Genomic DNA, 13,303 nt, shown 5'->3' on the forward strand with positions numbered 1-13,303 from the left:
CAGAAAACAGCTCCACATATGTTGACACCGGTTCTCTGGTTACACTGGTTTTCCAATACACAAATTTATGCAATGCTTAAATCCTTATCAAGTTTTTATGTGGCAGAGTGTCAGAACATACGTATGAAATAACATACGCAAATCTTATTGACGTATTTGCTTTTGTGAGTACTTGTGTTCAGTTCTCTTGTCTCTGATAATTAGTCAGTGCGTGTCCAGCAAGATCAGGATCACTATCGCTTTCACTGGGCTTCCTGCTGTAGCAGCTGACCTGCTCTCTGCATGTATTGATTTAGACTGAGATTACCGACGAAAGCGATCGCATTTCCATTCCGGACCTGGACAATTGATCACACTGCTCAAAAAGGGAAGGGCTTTTAGCTTTGCAGCAGCCTCTGATTCAGGTAATATATGCATATGCACGTGAACTGAACCGGCATACTGATAAATCTTTTTAACTGAATCCGGTTGGCCAGGGAATGAGCTGACCATCAGATGCAGATTAAGATTGTGGAACCACACTTTAAACTTGCCAGGATTACTTACTTTAAGAAACAGGATATGTTATATTGTAGGATCCTGCTGTGCAATAAGCACAAATCAAGGCTCTCCATTATCTTGGTCCAAACGCTTAGCTCTCTCTGTTCCACACTTTTACCTAATCTCTGTTCTCACCGAGGAATACAGCTAAGCTTCCCTGCACAACTGCTCAATGTGCTGCATATGCAACAGTCTCAGTCACCGTCTGAGTGTGAGCAAGAATGATATGATCTAGTCTCTTTTCAGAAGGGTTTAAGCAAACAATGTAACTTCAAACTGAGACTGGAAGGGAATGAATAATAATACATGAACAGTACATCTGCTTCGTTTCAGAGGAATACACAGAAGGAAGCAGTGATAAGCAGGGTGCTGGAACAGCTATTGAGGTCTTTAAAAACTCTTTCTTGGCCTATCTCTTTGTCTCTGACAGGACAGCTGGCTCCACACACTGCACCACCCCACATTGCAACCATGCTTCATAGGTGGAAACCATGGGGGAAAAAAAGGAAAAGGAAATGTGGAGGTGGGTGAGGGAGGGAACGGAGGTAGGGACCACAGCAATAAAGAGTTTGGCAGCCCTCCAGCCGTTATAATTCTTTCAGCTTTCAAAGTCATGGAGGAGAGCAGTTAGGCAGGCAGATAGCATTACTGGTATAGTCTTTCTGTGTGGCTGGGCGATGGATGGGAATCAATTAGCCCTCTGTAGACTGACCTTGAAATGGAGCAGAACACCCAGAGGAGGACGTCTCCTCACGCCACAGCATGTGGATTAGAGGAAACTGTGCTGTTACAGAAATGAATCCCAAATGAATGCAAATGAATCAGTGAGCTAGCAAATTCTTCACTCTCGCTAAAAGGATGTTAGCGTGGTGTTTTATAGCTGCCTACTGAGGAGTGAAGTAATTTATGTGGTATGGTGTCTGCTAATCCTGTTTAGGTTAAAGAGTAGTAACTGTCTGTTGCGGTCACAAAGGGGGGTGTGCATTATACTCAATCTTCAGGTAAAGTTGTCCATTCTTGGGAGGCTTAGTCACAGCTGTTTGTGACACTGCTGACAAGATACAACACGTCTGCTACAAGGCAGAGTATGCAAGCAAGAGGAACTTCCTTCTAGTGCAGTTTCCCAATATGACACTGGAATAGTGCAAGCAAATTAAACCAAACCATGGAAATAATATTAATTTATTATGTTGATGTTTGTTAAAATTAATTATTGAATATATCTAAGTGGAATATGCCATAGGATTTTCACTTAAAGTCAAGCATTTGGATGCATATTTTTCTAAAAAAATCATACTAAACAGAAGTAAAAAGATGCAAAAGCAAATATACTAAAGAACTACCATAATAATATTATATACACAGGAAAACTGTGAGAGGATACATTCCCCTCCTCTCCATAAGGGCACTTCCAAGCCAAAAGTGTACAAACCAATCTGTGAGTCATAACTGAGGCTTTAAGTAAATGGCAAGTGTACTTACAGGTTTTAGTGATAATGTTGTTAGATTCCACACCGGGATGCTGACTAGGTGCGCTGTTCCTGTCAGGTTCAGGGGTGGTGCTGGGGAGGGGCTGAGAGGCAGGGATTTTGTAGATAGTCACTGTTGAGGTGGGGGTAAAGAGGGACACTTTGGGTGAGGCAGGGGCAAAAGGACCAGCCGTAGAATCTCCCTCCACAAAAACAGCAGGCTGTCCAGGGTTAGCAGTAGTAGCGGTAGTTGGTGGGAGAATGGCAGGTGGTGAGTTGGGTTGTGAAAATGATATAGGTAGTCCCAATGTAGGGTCTGCGTCAATAATGATGGGGTCCTGGCCTATACGCTTGGGATCCAGGTGGGTGGGTGGCTCGTACTCAAAGATCTTGTCCACAAAGACCCACTTGAGTCCGGCAGTACAGAGCGCTAAACTCAGCAAGCAAGCTAAAATGGGTAAGATGCAAATCTTTTCAGAGCGCACACAGTTGCGTACCTGCTCCAGCTCAACACACACGCAACAGGAAGCGGCAGCCAAGCCCAGGCATCGCAGAGGTCCACGCTCTTCCTCACTCTCCCCAACCACCTCCTCCTCTTCTTCAGGTGTTTCTTCTTCAGGTGACTCCTCGGGGCCAGTTTCTGCAGGACCTTCAGAAGACTGGCCCAAGGGAGATGAGGATCCAGGAGTCTTGCAGAATCCTACTGAAGAATCCTCCACTCCTGCCGACTCCATTCCCCCCTTTATTTGTCTCTTCTTTCCGTCCTTTTCCTGTTGCTCTCCTTCTTGGTTCGTACAGGAGGGTGTCCTCGGATGCCTGGCTTCTAGCTCAGAGTATTACACAGGCTGAAGAAGCACCAGTTTTTTCAGCATCACGCACTCTGGCTTGTAAAGTGCGTTGTCCATTATCGGATCACTGGGGGGGAAGGGAGCAAGAGAACAGAGATGGTCTTCGGTACTGGCAGAGTAACCTTGTTAACATCTGGGAAGCAGCTCAGACTTCCGTGCCAAAAAGGACTTTTTTTCAAGGCATCCTCCCTTAGTAGAGTGAAGGGAAAAACACGCAACAACAGAAAAGTCTATAAATAACGGCCTCAGAAGGCAGAAGCAGAGCGGGGCGGCCCAGAGGCGGATCACTCCCTCACGAGACTCTGTTGCGGCGTGGCTCAGAGAACTCCAGCGGCAGGGCAGTGTGTACCTGAGGGAAGGGCAGGGGGAGGAGGAGGCTGGAATTGCAGCAGAGGCAGGGGCTCGGCCAACGGGAGAGCCATGCTGTTATGCTCCAGCGGCTGAGAGTGGCTGAATCATCTTGGAGCAGCAGGTGCCCGTCCACTCCTGAGAGCCGGCGAACAAGAGCAGGAGCTGATCGCTAACGCCTCGCAACACAACACGGAAGGATGGGCAACTGAGGATTACACACACACACCCCCTCCCTCACTCTTACCCCTCCTCTTCTCTCTCTCTCTCTCTCTCTCTCTCTCTCTCCAGTACACATGCGTAGCTGCTTTCTCCCTCTTTCTCTCACTCTTATAATCTTTTTCTTCCTCCCTCTCCTTTTCTTTTCATTTTCATGCACACACAACCATTATTTTGCTCTGTTTTTGTCTCTCTAACCCCTTTGCTTTCTCTCTTTTCCTGTTTGGTATGTCCACAATCCCCTCTCTGGCTGCTCTGGCTCTGCCCTCTGAACACAATGCGTGAAGCTAGGCAAGTCTGCACTTGATCCAATTAGGCAGGATGGCAACGAATGAAAGGCGAGCAAGGCAGACGGTCCCAGCCTCTCTCTCTCTCTCGCTCTCTCTCTCACTTTTTCATTCACTCATTCACTTGTCCACCTCCTCTAGACCACTGATTATGCTAATACAAAAGGGGTTTTTTTATGAGCGGGAAGAGCTACACCAGTGATGGCGACACATGATACTCCTCATGGGACTTATGCTATTGTTTTAAATGGGCTCAGGCAGCTAACAGAATACCACCTATATTGGCCACCATGCAAGAGAAGGATAAAACATGAATGAAAACATCTGATTATCCCAGATGAGGATTGATACCATAAACCTGATTTGTAAAGAGTAAATAGATTTTGCTCTCATTTATGTCCCTTTCTCCTTGGCTGACACTTACTATGCATGCAGTCCCCCCTTTCGCGTTCCATAATCACATTTGTCTGTACCTGGTACTATATCGCTGACTCAGGGGATGGGGGGAGGGGGGAGGCAGTCCGGAAGCTCCAGCACTGCACATAAATACTGGATGAAGAACAGACTCCTTTTGGAGTATCACAGTCACTCCAGACGCCTGGCCATTTAATAACAAAATACGCGGTCCCAATCACACTTGTCGTCTATTACCAAGTAATGGACTGACTTTTATTAGCACAGTAATCAGTGTTAGCGGCAGACTTAAATTAACATTCTGAACCAAATCTATGATATAATTAATCAGAGCTAACGGACAGAGTAAGAACAAAGGCATTTTTCACCAGTAGGGGGATGAAGGACCAGTAAGCATAGCACTTAGCACTGCAAGTACAACACTGCTACAGCACTCACTTTATGCACTTCACTAATTGATCTCAGGTTGTACAGCATGACATGTTTATATGAACTGTATCATCTTAGTGCGATTTAATATATATTCAAGTATATGTTCCACGCAATATTGATGGCTTTAAACAGTTGAAAAACATTTCCAAACTAGTTTGTGTTCAATGTGAGATTAAATATTCTCTATAGGGTTTAATGAACAGGTGAAAGCCATCAGTAAAAACATTATATTTTGTATACTACAAAATCACTAAAGCATTGATAAATGCAACATGGTTACACCTGAATCTAAGCATGTGAATAAACACTTGTACTTAATTCAGTTTAATGACTAATGTGTTCACTGTGTTCACAGTAAAATCCTAACTAAAAGTTCAGTGCAGGTTTAACTCCTTTAGACACTAGACATCTGCTTATCAGATTAGTCAGCCATATCCACTGTCATTGTCTGTGCATGTGTAATGGAAAAGGATGTGGATTTGAATGGCTGCTTAAACAATTCCACAAAAAGTTTGATATAAGTGAAACTGGTGACTAATTAAAAAACCTTAATCTTAGACAATGTGAATCATTGTAAGGTAATACACATTATTGATGGTGTAAAACATAAAACCAGGGGGTTTTGCGAGTGCACTCATTCCAGCAGATAAAGTACTTCAGTTTTCTATAATAATCTTTAACAAACTCAGGTTTCTCTAATAACCTAAAAACTGAAACCAAAAAATAGATTCATAACAGAGGGGATGGACTTTGATATGCTGCTTGAGTCATGATAGCCTTTATTCTGTTCATTTTCACACTGATACAAAAATCCTTAATCTTAGATACATAATACATGATACATAATCATTTGAGTAAAATAATCAAGTTTGCGATGAATAATCCAGTTCACTTTGAGGCACACCTTCCCTCAAACTTGTCTCTGCAGCCATGCTACAGCAGCACAGTAACACATATCCACCTTTGATTTCTCCCAAGCTTGGGCTATTCCATCTAGTCTGCCCCAACATTACAGGAGCTGAGATTACCAGCCCCAAAATCTGTGCTCCGCATGGCCGGCTTTGAGCAAAAGCTCCTTGCTGAAATGAGTGAGACAGATAGCAGGTGTTAAGCTCTTCCCCGCCTGGTGCTAATGGGCTGGAAGTCAAATCCGGACCAGGCCAGAATGTACATGAGGTAAAAAACACAGGAGTGGGGTCTTAGGGTCAGGTCAGTGGGAGTAACATGCTGACCCACCCACCCAACCCCACTTATGCAATCCTATCTGCTAGAGTTAATGCAATGCGTTTAAAGCAGAGAGGGATACAAACTGGGCTGCCTGTGAGTCCCATTGTGTTTAATCACTGTAGGATAATCCATATATAGAGGGTGTACTACATAAGACCAGGGGGCACTGCAGATGCACTCCATCCAGTCTAAAAAGTACTTTAGTTTTCTACATCAATCTTTAACAAACTCAGATTTTCTCTAATAACCTAAAAACTGGAATAGATTCATAACAGAGGGGATGAGCATAGATACTTTGCTTGAGCCATGATAGTCTTTATTCACAGGTTTTGGAAGGACAACACACATGACAACTATAATGATTACCAGTGTTAATATTTTTGGCAGTTTATTTTATGTAGGGGTGCTCATTTCACCATGACTGAATCTTATTCATCTTAAGTCTGACATTATAGCTCTTCAGGTAATGGTCTCTATAGACACATTATGATTAAAATCTTAAAAATGTAAAGCGATCAGACAGATTTTCTCCAGCAATATTTTCTCCAAAAATTTGAAAAAAGTGTTGAAAAGTCTACTACATTGTTCAGCACTTCTCAAGTCAACCAATGGAAAGCCTATTTTAAGTGAACATACAGTGAAAATAATAGGATATCCACTGGAGAAAGGCTTCCATAGGTGCCATATGAAAAATACAGAAGAGAAGCTTTAATTGCTGAATACTGATCACAAGGACTATACAAAGCACCTTAAATACAGTAGAAGTAGGCTAGTTGTCGTAAGTAACTACTTTCAGCCTACTGAAGACTGTTGAAAAACCTTTAAATTTATAGGAACAGCACTGAGAGTGGATTAATGAATTGGACTGACTCCTGTTATTGAAGGTCGTTGGCTCTTACATGCAGGAGAGGATGCCAAAAACATTGCCAAAGCCAGTCAATGTCTGAGACTAATACACTATGCAGGTTTGTCACAGACACAGCAATGACAAAGAGCCTTTTCAGGTCATTGAGCGTTCTGCCTTCCTTCAAAAAGTCACTATGCTACAGCCTGTCAAGTATGAACTTCACAGGAGATCCACAACTGAAATGCTCAGAACGACTTCACCTGCAGCTCTCTGGACACGTATAGAATTACATCACAGATACATCACATCCATGACCTGGTTGAAGCCATCTTGCTAGGAAACATGATGAAGGAGTTTGATCCCTATGAAGTAAACACAGAATAAAAGGATACGCTTGTGGTAATTATTTGACTAGCAAAATGGGAAAAAATTAATTTGCTTATTGCATATCTGCAGCCCTTTTATAGCAAGTCAAAGGAATTAATTATGGTCGAGAAAGACAAAAAGGTTGAGAGAGAGAGAGAATGAAGGAGAGAGAAGAGAAAGAGAGTGGGTCTGTCTAAGGGACCTGACCTAGAAAAATGTGCAGAGTCTAAATGTGAGCAGGAAAGGCTGCCTATTGGCAGACAGAAGGTTATTGGTGCATTAGAAGATGAGGCGCATTTTTGTGCCAAAAAGTACCAATACGGTATGAGGTCTGAAAAAGGCAGGCTCGAATTCAATAATGTTGCAATTCTCTGCTGATGTATGGACAATGAGAGGCTTTTAGAGAAATAAGAGGAGCCCTTTTCATCCTTCTTAAGCGCAAGATCTTTGCCAGGACAGGACAGCATTTGTGAGTAAAGCTCTCCCTCCTGCTGGCAGTATGGGGAGGGGGTGAGGCGACTGGTGCTTCAGCCTGTATTCCAATCTACAGACTCTATTCCAGGCTTTGGCTGTGACTGAAGAAAAGTGGTACAGTCATTGTCCATGCCGTACAGAATTAAGTGGCCAGTCTTGTGTGTATCTATGTGTGTGCCAGTGCTCTCACCTCTGTCGGCCCGCCTGGCTGGTGCCTGCACCACAGGCTCATCCATCTCCTGCAAAGACTCTTGCTGACACACACACATAGGCATACAGGCTGTGGCTGGTGTCCCAGTTGTGTATGTAATGGAGATTTGGGCAGGGAGCAAGTTGTTCAGCTGATGAAAGAGTGTGTGTGCGTGTTGGAGGAAGGTTTAGAAAGAACACCCCCACTATCATTTAGGCTAGGTGCTTACTAGCTCATTCTTTAGTTCTTTCAGTGGTGGTTTTAAGCAGCGCAGGAGAGAAGAAAGGGGGGTGGCGGGGTGTCTGGGTTCAGCACCACTATGCTGGACAGCTCCTGTCTGATACATATGAATTTGCCTCAGGACATAACGTGTTTCAGCAGAATGTTTTTCACTTACCCAGCTCCAGCACAAAGAGATAGCACAAATTTGAAGCCTATAGGAGCTACGTCCTTCACTCGAGGTTATCTGTCCAAAAGCTAAATTAAGAGCCACAGTGCCACCATGAAAGAGTATATAGTATGTAGGACATGACTCAATACCAGTTCAACCCATGTCCTCTAGGGCTGAACAAAGGCATATCAAAGATAATGGAAAGCAGAAAGAGAGGACAACATGTTTACTCATCCTGTTAGTGGATCTACAATAATCTAGACTGGGATGCGTCAGTTTTGTGTAAGTTTATATTTAAGTTTGGGCTTAGTCCTTAGTTACACTAATTAGTTTCAAACTTATACTAAAATTGGTTGTCCACAAGTCATGTCTAAACTAGTAACAAGCAACTAATGCATACATCACTTTAACATCACAAAAGCGTATTCAGAACAGATCCACGGAAACCACAGAAACACAACAGCAGCTTGCTCTGACTGTTCCAGTGGAAAAAATATCCAGCGTAGATGTGTACAAGTTAAGATGAGTAAAGCTGGTTATCTATAGTCATTGTCTGTTCATTCTTTAATATTTCCTTAAGACAACTAAATATTCAGCTTTTTAAATGATGGTTTCTTGCTAACAGATACAACAGCAGCCTCAGTTTAGATGTCTGGGCAGAGTCTCACTGAGCTGGAGCTGCAGGAGTTAAAATGTGGGTGATAATTAGAGCTATAAGTACAATCACAGCACACAGTGCTAAGAATTTTTAGCTTAGTTAACAAAAAAAGTCATGATTTTGGTCTTTTTGTGCTTTCTATGTGGTTTCTAGTGGTTTCCCCAAAACTTACACCTAAGCTCAATGTTAAAACTACTTGGTTTGATTTAGCAATCCATAAACCTCAACGTAGTAAACACTTAAGTCACAGCATTTGAACATATGCTGGATGGTATTAATACAATTAAAAATTACAATATTTTGCAGATATATCACAGCATTATATTTACATTTATGCGTTTGTTACATTCTTACCAAGGAAGTTAGCAGAGGTAAAATGTTACAGTGTTTTGGAATGTTTTGTTAGGAGTCTTGCCAGTGAACCATATTGGTGTAGTGTGCTCACCTTCCTTCCTGGGCTGGGATTCGAACATCAGCCTGCAACGTGGTGGGACCATGTTGCAAACCATGCTTCCAGAGTACTGCTACTCTATGCTAAAACATATGTATTATAAGCCTGAAATAGCTTTTTTTGATTGGACTGTTTTATTAAAATTATACAGAATTATTATTTAGACAGAAACCAGATTTAATGAAAGGAAAATTATTCCTCAGTTTGTTCTTTCAAAACAATCTGAGGCAACCAGCAAATGGCATCCACTGCAGTTAACTGTGTTTTTATCAATAACACTAATACTAAAATATCTGTGTACTGCTACAGATGATACACTGCCCACTAATATTGTAGGGTAACAGTAAAACATATTAAGAAAGAGAGCTTGGAAGCTTTGTGCAGTTTTTAGAATTTTTACTAAAATTATTGAAGACACAAATGAAGACCATGAAAGCTCAAGAAAAGGTTATAATATCCTTATTCTTGCTCACTCATAGTGATAGTGATCCATTTCCTTAGATCCTCTTCGTGTTCATCCCTAGTGGCAGGTTAAAGGTGCATTAGGAAGTTTCTCATTGTAAAAGTGAGGGCCTCTGAAATCTAAGATATTATAATCTGGCTCTTAATGGCGCTCTGCTGGAGGTGCAGGGCTGAAAGTGCCACATGCTCACTCAGAGTGCTGTAATAATTAATGCTGTGGCAGAGGTACAGTGTGTTCTCTGCTTCAGAGCCTTTTCCCAAATGGCTCCCGTACGGAAGTCAGTGGCGTGTCTAGGAATATGCTGAACTTGAGTATGAGGCCATGAGGAAGGAATTTTACAATTTATACTCTGCCTGCAGCTATGAAAGCCCTTTATATTAAAGGAGCGGAAGTAAAAGTTTTCGAAAAGAGATGCTGGAATAATTTCTCTCAGTAATATCCATCACAATGAACTGCGGATCACAAAAAGCAACTCTAAATGTTTCCTTCCTAGTAATGTCACTGTCAAGATGAAAGAAGTATCCAGTGGCACTAAAGTAAACAGCAAGTTGGGCTTTACTGAAAGGCTCAGGTTAGGGAAATGTTCCCCAAATGACTTCCCCTACTGTCACATCTCATCATCTAAATCAGAAGAATAAATCTAAATCTAAAAATCTTTCACAGCAGCACAGGCCACTAATGTCTTGCAAAGGCAAATTAAATCCCTGATGAAAGATAATACAATCTGTCAAAAGAGAGCCCCCCGGATCCCTGCATGACGTAAGCAGAATATCGCTCTGTTAGAGAAAAAAAAAGCAAAGAAGAGCCTTTAGAGTTTTTCCATGTACTTCAGGCAGTTCTTTGGATCTGCATAAGCCTATTGTAACATTGACAATCTAGGCGAAGAGAACTGCACCCCAGTTTGGCAGCAAAGGCTCACTCGGGCATGTACAGCAGGAGAGCCCATCACATTAAAGAAGAGAAACATAAACAAACAAATAAATAAATAAAAGCAGAAGGCTAAGCTGGGAAGTGTAAAGCTGCTGGCCCCAGATCTTAAAGAACAAATGAAAACAAAGAAGATGTATACGCTGCTAGTGGGATTTGCAGCTTCAAAGTGCAAATTCCTATGGTGAATACTCACAGGCACTGATGTGAAAAATAGATCAAAAACAAGAAAGGAAAACTCTAAATATCTTAGCCAGTTTTCCTGGTATAACTAAGGGCTATTAAGAGCGTTTCTGGAAGCTCTTCAACTTTCTACTGTCTCTCTCAGAAGAAAACGAGGAGAGACAAAACATTGTCAACTGTAGCCATAACATGCAGCCATATTAGGCTCACAAGTAAAAGATGTAAAGATCCAGTCACTTTTCTCTTTTTCTGACCGGGTTAATATTTACCCATGAGAATCCCAGAGCCAATGTATATTATCTTATGGGTTCTGCAAAAACAAACACCATATTCCATAGCATTTCTTTAAAATAAGTGTTGGTAAAAACTAAAATAGACTAAACTGAATCCCGAGCTCCGGGATTTGATAGCCCTTTCACATGGTCAGAGGAAGCACAGTTACCAGATTCAGATCATGTTCCCCAGCAGACATTATTCTTGTCTAGACATTTATTCATGTTCTCCACTTGAAATGGAGCCAATTCAGATAACAGCTTATAAAAACAATTTGACATTTGCACGGAACTTAATTAATGGTATTAGGTCCAAATACCACACGTATTACATCTTGCCTTTGCCTTGCAGACAGGACCCAACACTGACATATTATCCTTCCCTACAGCTGGACATTTTTTACAGGCTGGAGGTACAAAAGCAGTTAAAAGTCCTGTCTAGGGTCCTGACCACTGGCCCCAATCCTAAGCACCACATGAGACATATCTGCTAGATGACCTCATGACTTCAGCTGGAATTCTGTGGAAGACATTACAAACTAATAATTCCTAAAAATGACTGAGTTTGTTCATGTGATGCATGAATAACTGCAGATGAATCAGCAGATCAGCACAAACACTCAACTGGGGAAATGGACTAAATACTTTTTGATTAAAGAAAATGCTCCCTTAACCTTTACTTCACCCTACTTTCAAAATAAGTTGACATTATTTTAGGGCTGTTAAGACGCAAATGACTCAAAGGGTGCAGGTAATTCTTAGGCCAGGGTAAGAAATGAACACACTCACTTAAGGGCCATCCATTTTCCACCCATTGCAATATCATCCTCCTTTAAAAGCTGCCCACCTCTTGGCAAAATGAAGCGCTGTGCTGGGAGAACTCAAATCAATAGCCATCAATTTTGTGGACATCTAGTTTTATGAAAGAGAGGCTCTTGATCTTAGTGTGAAGACATTGCTTGATACACTAACTGTATTATACTTATTACTGTTACAAAGAGCTTTTCTAGTGAAGTGAGGCTTTCAAGCACCAAACAGTAAAGGCACTTCAATGGCCAGTTTACATGACATCCTTAATCTACAAAAAAACACAGCCAGTTTTGGGACATTGTTGCATATTTTCCCTGCTTATTAAGTAATCACAGAAGTCTAAATACTACAGTGCGCATTTACCAAATCTCAATCCAACTAATTATTGGCTTAATTAAGGATACTTTAACTACTGAGTAAATAATGTACAAGTTTAGACCCTCTGCCTAAGCTGTTTGAACAATCGGGACACAGCAGGCCAATGCCGGTCATTACATCAATAGAATGGAGAGAAACGACTTCCCTTAAATGGATCAAATGAAAAGCTCTGATGAATATGGGGGAGGTCTTCATGGGGGAGCTAATGATTGCCTGTGGTCTCAAGTTGCAAGGAAATGCTACTTATATGGTGAACCTTGGGGGGAAACTACTCAGACAAAATACCACAAATCAATGAGAAGTGGTGGGCAATACGACAATGTGATCTCGTTTTCACAATAAATTATATTAGCATAATCTTTTTAGAGAATATTGTAGGTACTGTCAGTAAGTCCCTAGGATAATAAATATATTCTTATGCTGTCAATATATTTCAAAATATAAAAAGCACATTTCCAACATATTACTTGAGATGGTTGGTGTGAAAGTAGAGGAGGCAATGGATAGGGCCAGATGGAGGCAGATGATCTACTGTGGCGACCCCTAAAGGGAGCAGCCGAAAGAAGAAGAAGAAGAAAACACTGACCAAGTGTTTCATAAAACTTTGAAAATTTTGAAAACACTGTCAAGTGACACAGCTGGCTAGGGTTTTGCCTGTTGTCAGTGGGCTGTGCATTTGAATACTTAAGAGATGCCCGAGACCAAGAGTATTATTTGTCTTGTTAAACTGGATATACAGCACTGTTTGAAAGTTTTAGGCATCTAAGCAAATTTTTAAACAATTTATCTCAGCAGTGAGTTTATCACAATATACACTAGAATATAAAAAGTCATATTCAAGAATTTTTCCTTGACACCTTCACAGCCACCACAGAGACTTGTTAATATCATTAATTACATCATGAGCACAATTTACTGAAGCACTGATTGGTCAAACCAGGAGCTGCTTTTTAACTACATGTAATACTGGACTTCCTCGAGGAGAGGTTTGAAAATGGTTAAACAAACACACTAACATCCAGAAAATCACTATATATAAAAAATCATTATTAATATTGTATAAATTTTGTTTATTCAAATATTTACACTTTTCGCAGCAAATAAACACA

The 13,303-nt window shown here is 41.4% G+C and overlaps 1 protein-coding gene across 8 annotated transcripts in view; it reads right to left on the minus strand.

The window, feature by feature from the left end:
• nrg1 (neuregulin 1) overlaps positions 1-13,303 on the minus strand; it is a 140,001-nt gene that overhangs the window by 41,246 nt on the left and 85,452 nt on the right. For 7 of the 8 annotated variants that reach the window (XM_017697283.2, XM_017697280.2, XM_017697279.2 and 4 more), the window contains exon 1: positions 2,023-3,424. The exons of the other annotated variant lie outside the window; for it this stretch is intronic. In XM_017697283.2, the coding sequence (XP_017552772.2) occupies positions 2,023-2,743 (721 nt within the window). In that variant the 5' untranslated portion in view covers positions 2,744-3,424. Of the gene's footprint in view, positions 1-2,022; positions 3,425-13,303 lie in introns of those variants that run through there. 8 annotated transcript variants of the gene reach the window in all.

This window comes from Pygocentrus nattereri, chromosome 18 (genome assembly GCF_015220715.1).
Source record: "Pygocentrus nattereri isolate fPygNat1 chromosome 18, fPygNat1.pri, whole genome shotgun sequence".
Taxonomy (NCBI): Eukaryota; Metazoa; Chordata; class Actinopteri; order Characiformes; family Serrasalmidae; genus Pygocentrus; species Pygocentrus nattereri.